The sequence below is a fragment of the Mizuhopecten yessoensis genome, unplaced genomic scaffold (assembly GCF_002113885.1).
Source record: "Mizuhopecten yessoensis strain PY_sf001 unplaced genomic scaffold, ASM211388v2 scaffold4359, whole genome shotgun sequence".
NCBI classification, from domain to species: Eukaryota; Metazoa; Mollusca; class Bivalvia; order Pectinida; family Pectinidae; genus Mizuhopecten; species Mizuhopecten yessoensis.
Window position 1 is genome coordinate 575,103 of NW_018405506.1, and position 15,923 is coordinate 591,025.

At 35.1% G+C, this 15,923-nt stretch overlaps 1 protein-coding gene across 2 annotated transcripts; it reads left to right on the forward strand.

Moving 5' to 3' along the window:
* Window positions 1–523: 523 nt before the first annotated feature.
* LOC110448825 (DNA-binding protein P3A2-like) lies at window positions 524–14,467 on the forward strand. Of its 2 annotated transcripts, none has more exons than XM_021495273.1 (9): window positions 524–647; window positions 4,241–4,507; window positions 4,674–4,794; window positions 5,077–5,212; window positions 5,866–6,015; window positions 7,288–7,446; window positions 9,332–9,565; window positions 9,759–9,957; window positions 10,342–14,467. In XM_021495273.1, exons 2-9 carry the CDS (start codon window positions 4,309–4,311, stop codon window positions 10,569–10,571), a joined length of 1,428 nt encoding a protein of 475 aa, XP_021350948.1. In that variant the 5' UTR covers window positions 524–647; window positions 4,241–4,308; the 3' UTR covers window positions 10,572–14,467. The 2 variants fall into 2 exon arrangements, with proteins under 2 accessions (XP_021350948.1, XP_021350949.1); XM_021495274.1 differs by lacking the exon at window positions 524–647 and adding an exon at window positions 1,044–1,117.
* Window positions 14,468–15,923: the final 1,456 nt, after the last annotated feature.

Consider the following 15,923-nt stretch of genomic DNA (forward strand, 5'->3'; position numbering starts at 1 on the left):
TTTAAGGAAATCAATTAAGTTATAAGCAGTGACTAATACTGCTTAATAATAATGATCACCACTGCTTAATTATATTGAAATGAAAAGCGGTTAAGTATATTTATGAAGATGATTTTTTTTTCCAAATTGATACTAGGGTATAAACTACACACAACTTTAAATAAGTTGTGTGTATATAGAAAAAAAATAAGATTAAAAAAATACTTAGTTCTACCTTTCTTCAAAATATGAATACCCTAATATCAATTTGGATGTTTCATAAATACTTACCCACTTTTCAATTCAATCTCGAAGAATAAGTCTTATAGTTTTCCATTTAGACTTAAAAGAAAACATACAACTTTAAATGAGTTGTGTATAAAGAAAAAAATAGATTAAAAAAATACTTAGTTCTACCACGGACTTAGATAATCTAATTCCGTGGTTCTACCTTTTTTCAAAATATGAAGCACTGAAGATTTGTTATCACAATTATGTCCCTTGATTCCTTCATAGAGGCCGCCACCAATTCCGGCATAGGTTTCAATTCCACTACCCCCTCTAGCAACATCGAACTTCCCTGCTCAAGATGGACTAAAATAAGGAATTTCTGCGCAGATTTCATCTATATTTCGCCAAATTTGCAGCTTCACTACACTGCTTTGACGGTGAGGGTAGTGCATCATAATAATATATATCATACTTCATTTATTCAACTGTTACCTCGTTAAGTATTATGAAATATCTAATGATAGATTCAAGTAAAATACTGCTCCAAACGTAGCTAAAGTACCGACTATATCTAAGCTGGGCGCAGACGCAATGGCGACTTCCCCGTTGTCACCTCGAAGTGTGTATTTCTTATGTTCTGACAATCCAATTACGTCCGATACAAGTAGAGAATATGTTATAACAATTGAACTCGATGCAGTTTGTTAGTAGTGATCTTATATATCGTAGCACGGACTTGAACAGGTGGTTGATCCCCTAATTTGTGTCCACCCTCCGCGTGTCGTCGTATTTTGTTTACTAATCGGTGAAGGGAAGTGCGCGTAGGCTAAGCGCAGTCGCAATGATTCAGCAACTGTCTTTTCACCTTGCGCACGCATCTGAAGAAATGAACATTTGCAGACGACAGGTTATGCCTCGTACTAATAAATTTAATAATATTTTTTCGGGTAAAATAGGCATATTACAATACATAAATATCATAGAGTAGAATACAGTACAACTTTCAATTTTGCGACAGTACTTCTACCTTAAAATAACAACATTGAGCACTAGTTAATATACGAGATCAAAAGAGTTTTACTAAGGATAACCCACAGGGTCACGTTACAAATGTCTGAAATACACATATATGCTATACTGATACGGGTCACAACACGCATAAACATGACCCTGTGGATAACCCAAAAAAGCTAAAAGCTTATTTCCATTGGAGTCCTTTAAAAGAAACTAAAGTACAATTTTAAAATTGAATATTGGTGTTATATAATACATTATTTGATACATTTGTGGACATCATTCATAAAATAAACTGCTATTCCATTAAAACATGATGCTCAGTTTAAAAGTACTCATAATACTTTTCTTCTATTGGAATGTGAAACATACAGTAAAATTCTTGTTTTCCTTTCATAAGCTCTGTAAATGACTCCTCACCTATTATTTTCACTTTTGATGTTTTCAGGAAGTGAATTCGAATATGTTACCAGAAAAATAAAAAAAGTTGTAGATTCAGAACCTTTTACATTAGAAATAATAAAATTACATACATTGAGCGAGTACTATAGTTTATATGGACATGGATTCCTGTTAAAAAGTTGATACATCTATTCAGAGGAGCTTTTCCATGGAAAATATTGAACATATAGTTAACTGTTTAAAAGTCCTTAAATTGCCTTGCCCTGGTATTGATAACCAGCATGTTAATTACACAACTAAAATCTTAGTATGACAAACTGTGTCTATTATGTACATTTAATCTGAATCTTATTACCTTGTTTTGTGCCACTGGTTGATTCTTTTTAAGATTTTTTGACAGTCCTTCATTATTATAACCAACTAGCACAAGTTTGCAATAGTCAAAGTGGCAATTTATTACTGTAGAATAAGCACAGAACAGTCATGAGGTCTTCCTGGATTTGAAAGACAAACAACTACTATTCCTATACAGAAATTTTAATCTCTGATTAACCTTTTTTAATTATGGAATCAACATTCTCTTCACCAGATAACAAGTTGTTAATATATATATATATATACCAAGATATTTTGCACATGATGTAGCTGAAATATGATTATAACAGCTTACTGTAAAACTCTCTTATCCATAAACCTTTGGACCAAAAATAATACTCAAGTTTTTCCAAGATGTAACGATAACTTATTATCGACTAGCCAGTCATGACAAGATTCCAGCACTGATGATAGTTTTCTGGATATAACCCTAGGGTCTTTGTGCGAAAAAAGAATAGCCGAATCATCTGCATATATAACAAAACTTTGCAATCTGTGTCAATGCTGATTTGCATATCATTGACATAAATATAACATAATAGCGGTCCGAGCAAACTACCTTCCGAGGTACCCCGCAACTTGCATCACATGCTTCGGCGTTCACACCATTAATGTTCACAATTTGTGTCCTACCAGAGAGATAGGACTTGAACCACTCTAATAATTCTGTACCAGTAACGGACAATTTATTACATAAAATACTATGGTTTACAGTGTCAAAGGCTTTCTGTAGGTCTAATAAAATCATACCTGTATACAAACCTCTAGAAGTTTGAGACTTAATATGATGGATAAGATGGATTAAACACGAGTCAGTGGAGTATGTGCTTCTAAAATCTGACTGTAGCTCATATATAGTAAAAGAAAATATTCTAGCTGATTTATGATACACCGCTCGTTCTAGATTTTTAGATGCGTTAATAAGAATGCTTACTGGTCTATTATTTTCAGCACTAATCCTACTATATTTCCTAAAAAGAGGTTAAACGATTGAACAACGATAATATTTTGATTGCATTTTGCTTCTATCATCATTGTTTAAGTATATATTTTGGAACAAGGCGATCACAATAATCTTGTTTTCTTCTCAAGATCATGCCCCTTTATATTTTTTTTCTTTTGGCACATTACATATATGATCCTTTAAAGATTGTAGGCTAATCAGCAATGTACAGTAGGCCTATGTATATTATAATCCCTGTTAAATACTTTCCATGGCGAGCACTTTTTTTAAGAAAAAAAATCAAATTACGTAGGTATTAATGAAAAGCAAAAAAAAGGAAAAAACTACTGTATCTAGGTCATATTATTTATCGAAATATAAGTGATCATTAAGGAAAATTCCGAAAAGTGATTGAAGGCAAAAGTCATATTTAAGTATGTGCATGTTTATTAAAATAGTGGTCTGTATTTATTCCTTTCTTGTTATAATTACAAGAACTTTTACAATAACTCAAAATAATTGCATTGGGGTACTTGTTTAATTTTGAGATGATAAAATATTGTACCTGATCATCTCAAATAGCAGTATATAGTTTGTATGTACAAAATTACAATGTATCAACTGGGTTTAATCTGGTATTACTAAATTTGGGAATTTATCTTTCCTCTTCTTTCTAATACACAATACAGGGGTGCGCACTATACCCGCAAATTTATGGTAGTTTCTACTCCTGCTTAAAGCTCAGCAATTTGGGTGTCGGACGACTGGTTCACCCGTTGTCAGTATAATGTGACAGGACGGGTTGTCCTGCTGGGTGTCTTCCGCGCAGTATGTTTCGGTGAATTAGTAGCACTATAAAGTCGGAATCAGTTCCGCGCTATCACAAGGAGACAAACACGAACATATCGCAGCCTCCTAAAACACACACGCATACACTACACGCATGTAGGAGAGGCCGTCCTTAAATGACCATAGATGTTAATAGGACATTAGAAAATATCAAACCAAACCAAACATTCAAAGAGTCATCAATAAATAGTATATATGAGATTAGTCCAAAATAACTGAATTAATTATCTTGAATTTTGTTAAAGGGCAGAGACATCTCGATCTGTCCGGCCTGCCCCATCAATTTTTTAAGAGGATCGAGGTTAAAGTCATTCATTTGCAGGATTACACTTCATTATGTGCCCTCAAAGAGTTACATCCATTCAGATTGATAACTTAATAGCTTTTTGTGTATAATTCTAACAATATATACAGTCATGCAATTTTTCTTTATTTTCTCTTCTTCAGAAATATAATATAAACTGTTTGAAAAGGTCCTTCATGACTGCAGGGAAATGTGAGATCTGTTAATCAGGATGAACTCCGTCCTGGTCTCTTCGGAGGCCAGTGCTTTGTCTAGTGCTGGAGCACTGACCATTAACACCTCCCAGATCAGCACAGGCATGCTTAGCGACGGCATGAGTGAGCCAAGCTCACCAGAAAGCTCATTTGATACTTCAGACCTTTTGGCCAATGGAATGTCGGATGAAATCACAATTCAGCTTGCAGCATCTGGTAAGTAGACTGATTGCAAATACATATTTAATTTTTCAATAATCTAGATTAGAAGAATGTCACTTATTTAAAAAAAATGATTTGGGTCTAACTCTTATAAGTTTGTGTCAAGATTGTGTGGTATGTCAAATATGGTTATGTTATTGTTAATGATGTGTACTTTCAGGAACTGTAGGAATGGCAGCTGCAGCAGCTATAGCCAGTGGCATCAGGAGAAAAAACAAGAGGCCACATATTTTCGAAACAAATCCTTCCATTAGAAAACGTCAGCAGACCAGGATTCTTCGGTTAGTTCACATGCTTTTCTTTTCTTAGTTTTGCCTGAACGTCTAGTAACGTATGCTTCCACAAATAGTCACTTTTGATAGATCCTATATATTGAAGATATTGCAAAGTTTTTTTTTTTTAATTATTTGAATGAAAATGGAAATACCCCATCTTGAAAAATATGATATTTTCCAAATGGAAAAGTCACAAATACATTTAAATAGGTTTATAACAAATAAAGGAAGAAAAAAATACTGCAATATTAATGCACAAATAACACTTAAAATCTGTTTGGTTTAAAGGAAACTGAAGGCAACTATTGAGGAATACACTACAAGAATTGGTCAGCAGGCAGTGGTGTTGTGTTGTACCCCTGGGAAATCCTCAAACTCCCACAACAACTACAAAGTGTTTGGCTCCCAGCCCTTGGAGAATGTGGTAGGTATATATAGCTAAACATAAAGATGTTCATCTCAAGTTCCCAGCCCTTGGAGAATGTGGTAGGTATATAGCTAACAACAAAGTGTTCTGCTCAAGTTCCCAGCCCTTGGAGAATGTGGAAGGTATATAGCTAACAACAAGGTATTCTGCTCTTGAAAGCTCCAGGCACTTGGAGAATATGGTACGTATATAGCTAACATCAAGGTGTTCGGCTCAAGTTCCCAGCACTTGGAGGATGTGGTAGGTATATACAGCTAACAACGGCACATGATATGTTTGGCCCCAAGGTACTGGAGAAAATGGTACGTAACTAGTTACAACTTAAAGTTAGCTGCTTCCTAATCACTGGAGGAGTTTGATGACAAGGCGGTGACCAAAAATAAGGACAGGCAGGGTGTTGTGGCGGCATACATGGTGGTAGCAGTCATAAATGAGATCAATATCTTCCTTCTTTTAAATTATTTTAATCTAAAGGAAGACTGCTACCTTCAACATGTAGATATAATATAATGATCAGTTCTGTGGGACAAAGTGACAAAGTTCTGTACAGGCCGGTATTTAAAACTGTTTATTTTTTATTCTTATTTTTTTATAACATCTCACCATTGTTGTATAACACAACTTGCAAATGTATTTGGTTACTGTTGTAGGTGAGGAGCTGTAAAGGTGTGGTGTTGCAAGATTTAGAATCTACATTATCCGAGCAGCTACCTGCAAGTCATTCAGAAGCAAGTGGTCTGCATGAGTTGCCTCCCCTGTCAATCGATGGAATACCTACCTCAGTAGACCAAATGACACAGGTGGTGTATGACAAATAGCTTGATTACACGTTTGTACTCTGTCAATGTGTGATCAATGATTATTTCCTTTCGAAGTTAATGATAACATCTTAATTGAAAAACTTGTATAACAGGGCCAGCGTGTACAATTCCATAAACCTGGTGCCTGAGGCTGTCAGATTTTTAGTCACGACTACCTAGTAAATAATTTCAATATCTGCTATGACAATAAAGATGGACTGTGTAACAAAACTTTTCAAAATCTGCCTGCAAGTTAGTACTCTGAAAAGAAAATTGTACACCCTTCTTCTCTTTGATAAAACATGCACAGAAGATATGACAACAATATATTTTGATGTAGATACTGTCAAACCTGCTTTAGCAGTCGCCTGTTTTCAGTTGACACTTTTATTTCTCCTTGTCAAAAATCATTATGTCAATACACTGGATTTGTCAGTTATCTGTTTAACAAGTCAACTAAAGTTAAAGCTAGTTTCCGATACAGGAGCCGATAGAGCTCCCCCCCTACATTGGACTCAAAAATTAAATAATTGTATCATATAAAGTTGAAGTTCATTGTTATTTAAATTTGCCCTATAATTATAACAAAGTTCTTCATACTGCCAAAGTTTATCTATTCTATTCTTAAAAGTATTGATATTTGGAGAGGTTACAACGTCCTCCAGAAGATTGTTTCAGGTTTTGACTGTATGAAATGTGAAATAGTTTCTCCTCAGGGATGTTGTTGACTGATATGGGACTATTTATTTCGAGTTTCCTCTTGTACTATTTGTGACTGATTCCTCACTCCAAAGCTTAACAAAAAAACATCGTAAATTCTGTTTACAGTCTTGTACATTTCGATCATGTCTCCTTGCAGTCTCCTATATGTTAGTGTTGGTAGGTTCAATTTCCTTAATCTTTCTGGGTATTCTAAGCCTTTCATCCCTGGTAGATAAATTTAGCACCCGTCATAATATAAATAACCTGGATTAAATGGCCACAAGACATTGAACCAGCTTGTTAGTTATGGTCAGATTGAATAGCTCAGTTGAAACACATTTGAGTGTAACCAAAATGTGTTGTTGAGTGATAAGTCGTAGATACAAAAATACATAAAACAACAAAAATCTCTACTGTCTATGTGTTATTGTTGTACTATTTACCCAGTTCAGAATTTCAATATTGCCTGGTTGTATTTTATATTTCCATAAAATCAAGAAAGTGTCAAGATCAGAGATATTTAGCCACTAGCAGAGTTCTATTACTTATGTAGCTTTTTCTGTGCTGTAGGCCCAACTACGAACATTTATACCAGAGATGCTGAAGTACTCAACGGGTCGCAGTAAACCTGGATGGGGCAAGATGGAATGTATTCCTGTCTGGTGGCCTAAAGATATACCCTGGGCTAATGTCCGTAGTGATGTCCGGTCTGCGGAGGAAAAAAAGAGGGTATGTTGAAGAGAAATAGGCCAAACAAACAATATTTTTGTTTCCTATTACATGTCTGAAGAATTTTGGTTAGCCAGTAGGTAGAAAATAAATTATGTTTTTCAGTATTTTTTTTATAAGGTTTATTTATATAGGAGTATTATCTTGAATTTTACAGTGCTTCCTTTGAAATTGCCAACAAATTTGAAAAGTTTAAGGCATGCACGAAAAATAAGGCTAGGTAGGGTAATCGGAAACAAACAACTGAGGTTTTTTGGCCTAAGCAAAAAATTGTAACTTTTGTTTTTTTTAATCTGAAAGTTTTTTCCACTAGCCAATGACTAAGAAAAAATTATTGATGACATAACTTCCCATTGAGTTAGACAAAGTGTGAAGCAATGTTTATATTCCTGTCAGTCTCAATTAGATATTCTTGTTTTAAACTATCAAATCAAATTATTAAAATGTTTAAAGGACTTCTTTTGAATAACCAAAAGCCTAGAGTCATAATACTTCACCAGTAAATTAATTGCTTGCACGAGGTGATACAAAGTTTTCAAAAATAAATAACATGACTCGATTCAAGGTCATACCCTGGGTTAAATTTGTTAAGAAATTGAAACCACTTGTGCAGAATAACCGAAAGGCCTAGAGTTGTGATATTTGCCAGTAGCTGGCTCACGTGTACTTTGACCCATATTCAAGGTCTGTTAAGTTTAACACATGTATAGATATACATTCAATACATTCACCAGGGGCTGCCTGTAAAACTATTTTAAGACGTTATTTAGTGATCCCTGCCACAAGTTGTCCAGACGTCATGATCAAACCCTAACCTACCAGAATACCAGGGTTTAAAGGCTCACAAATGTTCTACACCTAAACTAGCAGCCAATGAGACTGAAGAGAGTTGAAAATTGTACTGTCAAGGCACTCAATTAAAATATTTCATTTTACACACCAATGTGGGGCAAATATATATTTCCCTTTCAATACAGTAAAATTAGTTGTATTTGTTAATTATATAATATGCTCTGACACAACATTTATGAATCTCGAATATTTTTTGCCAGTTAACACTTATGATATTTGAAATTGAGACATTAAAGGGGTAACATTTAAACAATTACTCAAAACATTGTGGTAAGCTTACCAAAAAGCCTTTTATGGCCACTGTCCATCTTGATTACTTTAGTGGGCCTACACTGTCTGACATCATTGATCACACGAATGAGGAGGAGGAGGAACATCAGCAGATATAGAGACTGTTCATGCTCGGATGTGATTGTTGTGCTAATTCTAGTGACATAGTCATGGCACCTAGGATTTTCTGCTAGAGTGTTAAAGATGGATATTAGCCATCAAAAGCACTCTAGTTAGCTGTGCACAATGTTTTGAGTACACTTGTACTCTTGTCCCTTTAATGAATTCACCAGAACAGATAAACCTACAAATTTGAGACAATACAGTTATGAAGTATTCTTGTAGCATAAAACTGTTGTGAATGTGCATCGATACCAAGTGATCATAAATGTTTACCAAACATAAATTATATATTTAGTCAATGATGTTTTTGTAGGGCTGGTGAAAAACCGAAGACAGACTGCTTTTGCTAGCAAAAAAGTGCTTTATTTTAAATGAAGACAAAAGAAGGATTACTTTCCCAGTTTCATAACATCAGAATTTTGTTTTTTCTCCAGTCATGTAGAAACAGTCAAAACTTTATTTTCTCAATTAATGGAGAAACAGGCAGTTATAAAATGTAGTTAGAAAAGTGCTGTCGGTATCATTATGTTAAGGTATGTTATAGCAGCAGGCAGCTTTGATGGTTTCAGAAGTCTGATTTCCTTCTACCCAAAAGCGGTTTTCTGTCGGTGTTGATATGGGTGTTTAAATCTGTTGCTAGGTGTCGTGGACGGAAGCTCTGAAGATGATGGTGAAGAACTGTTACATTCATCATGGTCGAGATGATCTGCTCTACTTCTTCAGTGGTGACCAGGAACATCACAATCCCGCCGCACAGACAATGCTACAGACCATCAATAACCCTGATGGCACTGTTTCTATTATACAATTAGATACAGGTCCAAACCATGTTGTCACTCTTCCGGATGGTACCCAGGCCACTGTAGTGAATTCGGTAGGTCATGCTGCTGGTCTCAAAGGGAAAGGATCAACATTTAATTAGTGGTAGAAAAAGATAAAAGATGATATGCCTCTGCTCTTTTTAATTAATTACTTTAAATATAAGTATATTAATAACCAAACTGTACATCAGATTCTACCCAACCTGTGTGATGTAATTTTTTTTACCAAAACTGTTGTGTCTAAAGGTATCCCAGGTTCCACAGGAAGCCACACATGCCGTCCAGACTCTTGCCGAGGCGGTGGCCAGTAGTCAGGAGATACAGCTCAGGACCATGACCCCTGTACAGGTGGAGATGAATGTGGAGTCGGTGGGACATGGCATGGCCACCATCTCAGACGACGGTCACATAATACTGACAGGAGATGGCAATTTACCAGGAACAGGTAAGACCAAATTCCATAAAATAGAAGGTGGTGTTTGGATGTCGGATATCACACAGCTGAGCTGAATATCTGAATGAATTAAAAAAGTCAATTATAATGCTGTTGAGGTCAGTTGTCACGAAACACCTTAAAGTCAAATGTGCCGTTTGCCTCTTCTCTTCCATTTTATTTGATGCCCTTCTCATATAATAACATTTGGTGTCGCATATCTGGGAATCAAGTACAGCAAATCAGCCAGTTTTCAGAGAAATGTACAAGAATGAAACTGCAGGTTTCACATATTTTGAGTCAAATGTAGCAAATATGTAAATAGAATTAGAAAATTTGTCCTTAGTTCACAATTTGTTAATGCTAATATAAACTGTCTCTGTTTTTTCTTGCAAGGTTTGATGACAATACCAGGCATACCTGTGTCCATGTACCACCAGATGGGATCAGCAGTTACTTCCCTTGCCCAGCTGCAACAGCATGGAAGTATACAGGTGATCACAAAGCAGGAACCTGGAGGACTGGGAGACATGTCACAGGAAGTGATGTCAGACCAGTGTGTACAGGAAGTCATTCACGTCATGCCCAACTCTATTGATAAAGACGCCAAGCTGGCACAGTCCTGACAGCACTCACAAAAGGATATGTTATTTGCAATATTTATTATTTGTGTTATTGTTGAACTTTAAAATACTTTAAACATACTGATACATCTGTTAGTGTAAGCAAAATCATGAATACGTGCAGTCATCACATTAAAATTGCTAATGGTAGGAATCTACAATTATACCATGTCAATTAAAATTTGGTTATCAACATTGATCATAGAATAAGAACTCTGTTTCAACTGAAATAACTTTATTCAGTATTATTTTTTACAAATACACTATATAGTGTCTGAATTCAAGATGCCTGAAGAGTTACACATTATTCTAAATATGATTCTCTTATATATTAGAAATTAAACAGACTTATTTAAGCATCAAAATATTATCATTATTTATTTATGTCTGAGGCCAAACAAAATAATCTCTATTCTTTCAGGTCACTTCAATGTATTGCATTTCAAATTTAATTCTGGTTTAATACATACACCATTTTTTCAATTTTAGAGCAAATGTTATAAATCCCAAATCAGAGACAAATTACGAATTGCTAATGCAACCATTTCTTCAAAGACATGTTTACACTTCGTACGGTTTGTTTCAAATATAATGAATATGAACTTGTCCAGCATGCATTTTGCATTTCACAAACATCAAGTTGCTGACACAGTGTATGTTAAGAGTATTTAAATGAACTCCATTGTTCAGTGAATGTCAGACTAAAGAGTCAGATTTTATTATCTTTTTGCAAATAATTTAAAATACTTTATATTATGTGAATTTTTAACATGTTTTATTTTACAGTGTACATCATTTTCTTTCATCAGTTGTAAAATCAACTGTGTACAATGCTACATGTATGCACTGAACCGCATGGTACTGTACAATGTACTACTCCTACATAGTACAAGCATTTTTGTTTTACAACTTCAGAATCTTTCTACAGCATGTGTGATCAGAAAACATATTTACTGTATGCTTTGTTCAAGATTTAAAGAGGTATTCTTCAAATATAATGTATTTCACTACCGTCGGTTTGGCCAATTTCTAGTCCATTTTATCTTTTCCGTTTTGACATGACTGTCTAGTAATTATGCTCTAAATTCTAGATCTAAATTGCATCAGAATAACGCCACACTCATTTCATAATATAAAATTGTGACATGTACTACCACATTCGTCATAATTATGCAAATGTTTTTTTGGATCTCACAATGTACCCTATTTTAAGTAGTATATGAGTTCACATTGACCAATTTTCAATATATACAAATGTGTAGAATATTTTAATAATTCTTCATTGGTGGTGAATAATATTATTTTAACCCTAAAATTTATCAGTAAAACTTGATTTTGAGTGTTTTGGTGAAAAAATCAGTATGATTAAGAAAAATATCATCTAAATTGAATGTTTTAACTTGAGAACTTAAAAATTGAAATTAATTTCAATGGGTTTTCCTTTTTACAGTATTAATCTGTTGACTTAACTGTTTACTTAATATTGTAATAGGGGAATATAGATTAATGATTAAACGACTTCACAATAAATACAGCTTAACCTATTTGAAACTAATTAGGTATAGATGCCAATGTCCTAGTGCAACATTTGAGGATGTGTCCAAGGGCTCAAAGTTTAGGTCCAGTTTTGAAGTTTGTTTCGTAATTGATCAAAAATTCAAATAGTTTAGGTAGGTTTGCACTCCTTTTGTCCGTCCTTCCGTCCAAGAAAGTTTGTCCAGGACTTATCTTCTATACTATTTCACCTGGAGTTATAAACCAGATTTGGTGTAAAATGACATCTTTGGGTGACAAAGTGCAGAGTGTAAGAATTAGGTCACTGTGACTATGACTTGACCTTTGACCTTAACTTTTGAAAAGTTTGTCCAGGGCATATCTTTTGTAATTTTTCACCTGGAGTAACCAGATTTTGTGTACAAGGAATCTTAGGATGGCGGAGTGCAGAGTTCAAGAGGAGGGTCTTTTGACCTATGATTTGACCTTTGACCTTTTCTTTTGAAAATGTTTGTCTGGGGGTATCTTCTCTACTATTTGCCCTGGAGCAACCAGATTTGGTGTTCAAAGATCATTTCTTATGGCGGATGCGCATGCAGAGTGCAAGAATTAGGTCAGTGTGACCCATGACTTGACCTTTGACCTTTATTTTTCAAAAAGTTTCTCGGGGCATATCTTCTATACTATTTCACCTGGAGTAACCAGATTTGGTGTACAAGGATATATTGGGATGGCAAAGTGCCAGAAGTCTGTATCAGGATACTTTCCTAACAGTAGGTACATACATCCTGACTTGCCTTGTAACCACTGATTAAAATTTAGGATGGTGTTTAAATGCAGATGATAGTCATACAAATGATCCTTTTATGATCTTAACCTATTATAGTTATTTGTAGGTCAATTATAAATCTTATGTGGTTGATGTTTGGGTAGATTGCTGTTGTGGCCACTGATTGGTGGATGACTTTTTAGAAATTATTGCAAAACTAGAAATGAGATTTACTCCAGATTGTATCTTGTACTGGAAAAACAGATTAGTGATTCATGCCTAATTGGTATCTTGTTTTCAATATTTAAATCATATAACATCACGTTAATGAAGAAGCAATTCATGCAAATGAGTCTGGGGACCTGCTCATTCCCATATATATCCATATAAACTATATTGCAAGTACAATGTACATATTGTGTAGGAAACACTGTTTTTACAGATTCACAAGATCGTTGAATACCTTTTTTATTTTGAAGCAACTTTACCAATACTTTCGTGGATTTTCAGTTCCCACGTTAATATATTTATGGTTTTCAATATTTAAGCATAAGCTTGTATTAGTTGACCTTGAAGCTGACATTGAAGGATTTATCTACTATTGTATTAATATTATAACTAGGATGCAAATCTAGATTGTATATTATGACCATGACATTTGTAAATTAAACTTTATTTATATTATAACAATTGTGAAATAAATTCTATCAACTCATACTTATCACTCTTGTAAGTCCGGATGGTAGGTTGCAAGGGGTCTTCATGTGTGAAGAAACTGGAATACTCAGAGAAAACCCACGTGGTTAGGCAGGTGGCCTCCTACATTTTCATGTCAGATCGAGAATCGAAACCCAACCGCCTTTGTGAAAGGCCAGAGCGCAATCCACTACGCCACCCGAACACCCATTTGACTGAAGCATTCTGTATATTGCACTATTCCAAAGATATACGTTTGATGTATGTTTATGAAAATATAAAAAGATGGTACTAGGTTGTATGTTGGCTACAATCTGTGTATCAAACTGAAATTGTAAGCCAAATATTGTTACTATAGTGTTAGTGATACAACATATAAAGGATGGACAATCTGCTGTTCTTCTCTACAATATGTTTCGTGTGTATTGAATACTGATTAGGACGATGATCCTATCTATGCTATTGAGAAATGCATGGATTGGTAAAAAGTTTTTTAACTTGGTGTTTGCTTCATATTTTAAAGAGGGAGTTGTTAAGCTTGAAAAGCGTGCACGTGTATGATACGATAGAAAGGGTAATTTTCAGAGTAGTTATTTTTCGCACGTTTTGTGGAAGAAAGGAAATCACAAGTTACTAAGTTCAGCTAAACAATTTTACTAAATAATTTATATGAAAATTGTTTTCGGATAACCGAAGGATAATTAAGACTTTGTTTTCTTTTTATCTTTGAAACGGTTATGAAACCGAAAATTATACAACGCACTTCTTTACTATAAACGCGAAAATATGGTTTACCCCCCTTATATAACATATTTTATGATTTGTTAGGAATAACTGTTTACATTGTCAGCTATAAACAGAACCATTGCTGTGTCAGTCACTTTACTGTTATAACAAATATCCGGCAAATCCTGTTGAAATGTTAATAAAAATATTGTTAAAAAATGGACTTCTTTAATTACTACATTTGTAGTACATCCCTCCAAAGTGACCAAATGCTACAGTGCCAACATTGTGTCTTCTCAAAAAGGACTAACTGCACTTTCATCGTGGTTTTCAACAAATTTGCTGTATGCCAAAATATGTTATACAAAGATCTAGGTGTTTACCGCTGATGGTACCTTTTTTTAGCTCACCTGGTTCGAAGGACCATGGTGAGTTTATGCCATAACGCAGCGTCCCTCGGTCTGTCAACTTTTTCTTTAAAACGCTACTAGTCCTGAACGCCTAAGTGGATTTTGACTAAATTTGGTCTTGAGCATCCTTAGACCAATGCAAGGGAACTTAATTTTGTATAAATGGTGGGTGTGGCCCCCCTTGGGGTAGAGAGGCGTGGCCGAATAGGGGAAATAGAGATATAATCTTCAAAATCCTTCTCCTATCGGAGAGATTAAGGGATTGTATCCCTTTAGTCTGGAGCATCCTTGGGCCAAGGGAACTCAATTTTGTATAAATGGTGGGTGTGGCCCTCCTCGGGTCATAGGGGCGGGGCCCAATAGGGGAAATAGAGGTAAAACCTTTATAATCCTTCTACCGTAGGGATGAAAGGATTTTATTCTTATTTAATCTGGAGCATCATTGGGCCTAGGGGACTCAATTTTGTATAAATGGTGGGTCTGACCTCTTTGGGGGCAGACAGGCGGGGCCCAATAAGGAATATAGAGGAATAGTATTAATTTCCTTCTTCTTCCCTTGGGATGAAGGTATTAAGACCAAATTTGAAAAGTGAAGGAAAATCAATTTTGTAAAAATGATGGATTTGGACCTCCTGGGGCCTGAGGGGTGGGGCCCAATAGGGGAAACATAGCAAATTCTTCAAACTCCTTCTTCTTCTGTTAGAATGACAGGATTTTGATTAAATTTGGGATGAAGCACACTTGGGTGAAGGGGAACCAATTTTGTATAAACGGTGGGTCTGACCCCCCTCTTTTGGCAGAGAGGCAGGACCAAAGAGGAAAACAAGCTTTTAAATCCCCCTTCTTCTGTAGGAATGACAGGATTATGTCCATATTTGGTCTAAAGCATCCTTGGGTGAAGGGGATCTAATTTTTAATTTTGTATAAACGATGGGTTGACAATGCTTGGATTTGTTCGTTTCATCATATTCCTGAATTTGATATTGTTTCTATCTACTTGGTTATACTCGCCACTGCTCCCTTAAGTCTTTTTATCAAGGTGTCATTTACTTAACATTATTCACGGGTGAATTCCTTTTGTGCATGCCAAAATTTGAAAGTAAATTTGACAATTTTTACCGACTTTGTTACTGTTGTGTGGATCATTATATCCAAGGCAAACAGACAACAAATGTTTGTCTGGTAAATGTATTTGGTAAGCTACATAATGTAGGTATAGACTTGGTGAAGTTGGAAAAGCAGTTGGGAGGATTCTGGCAT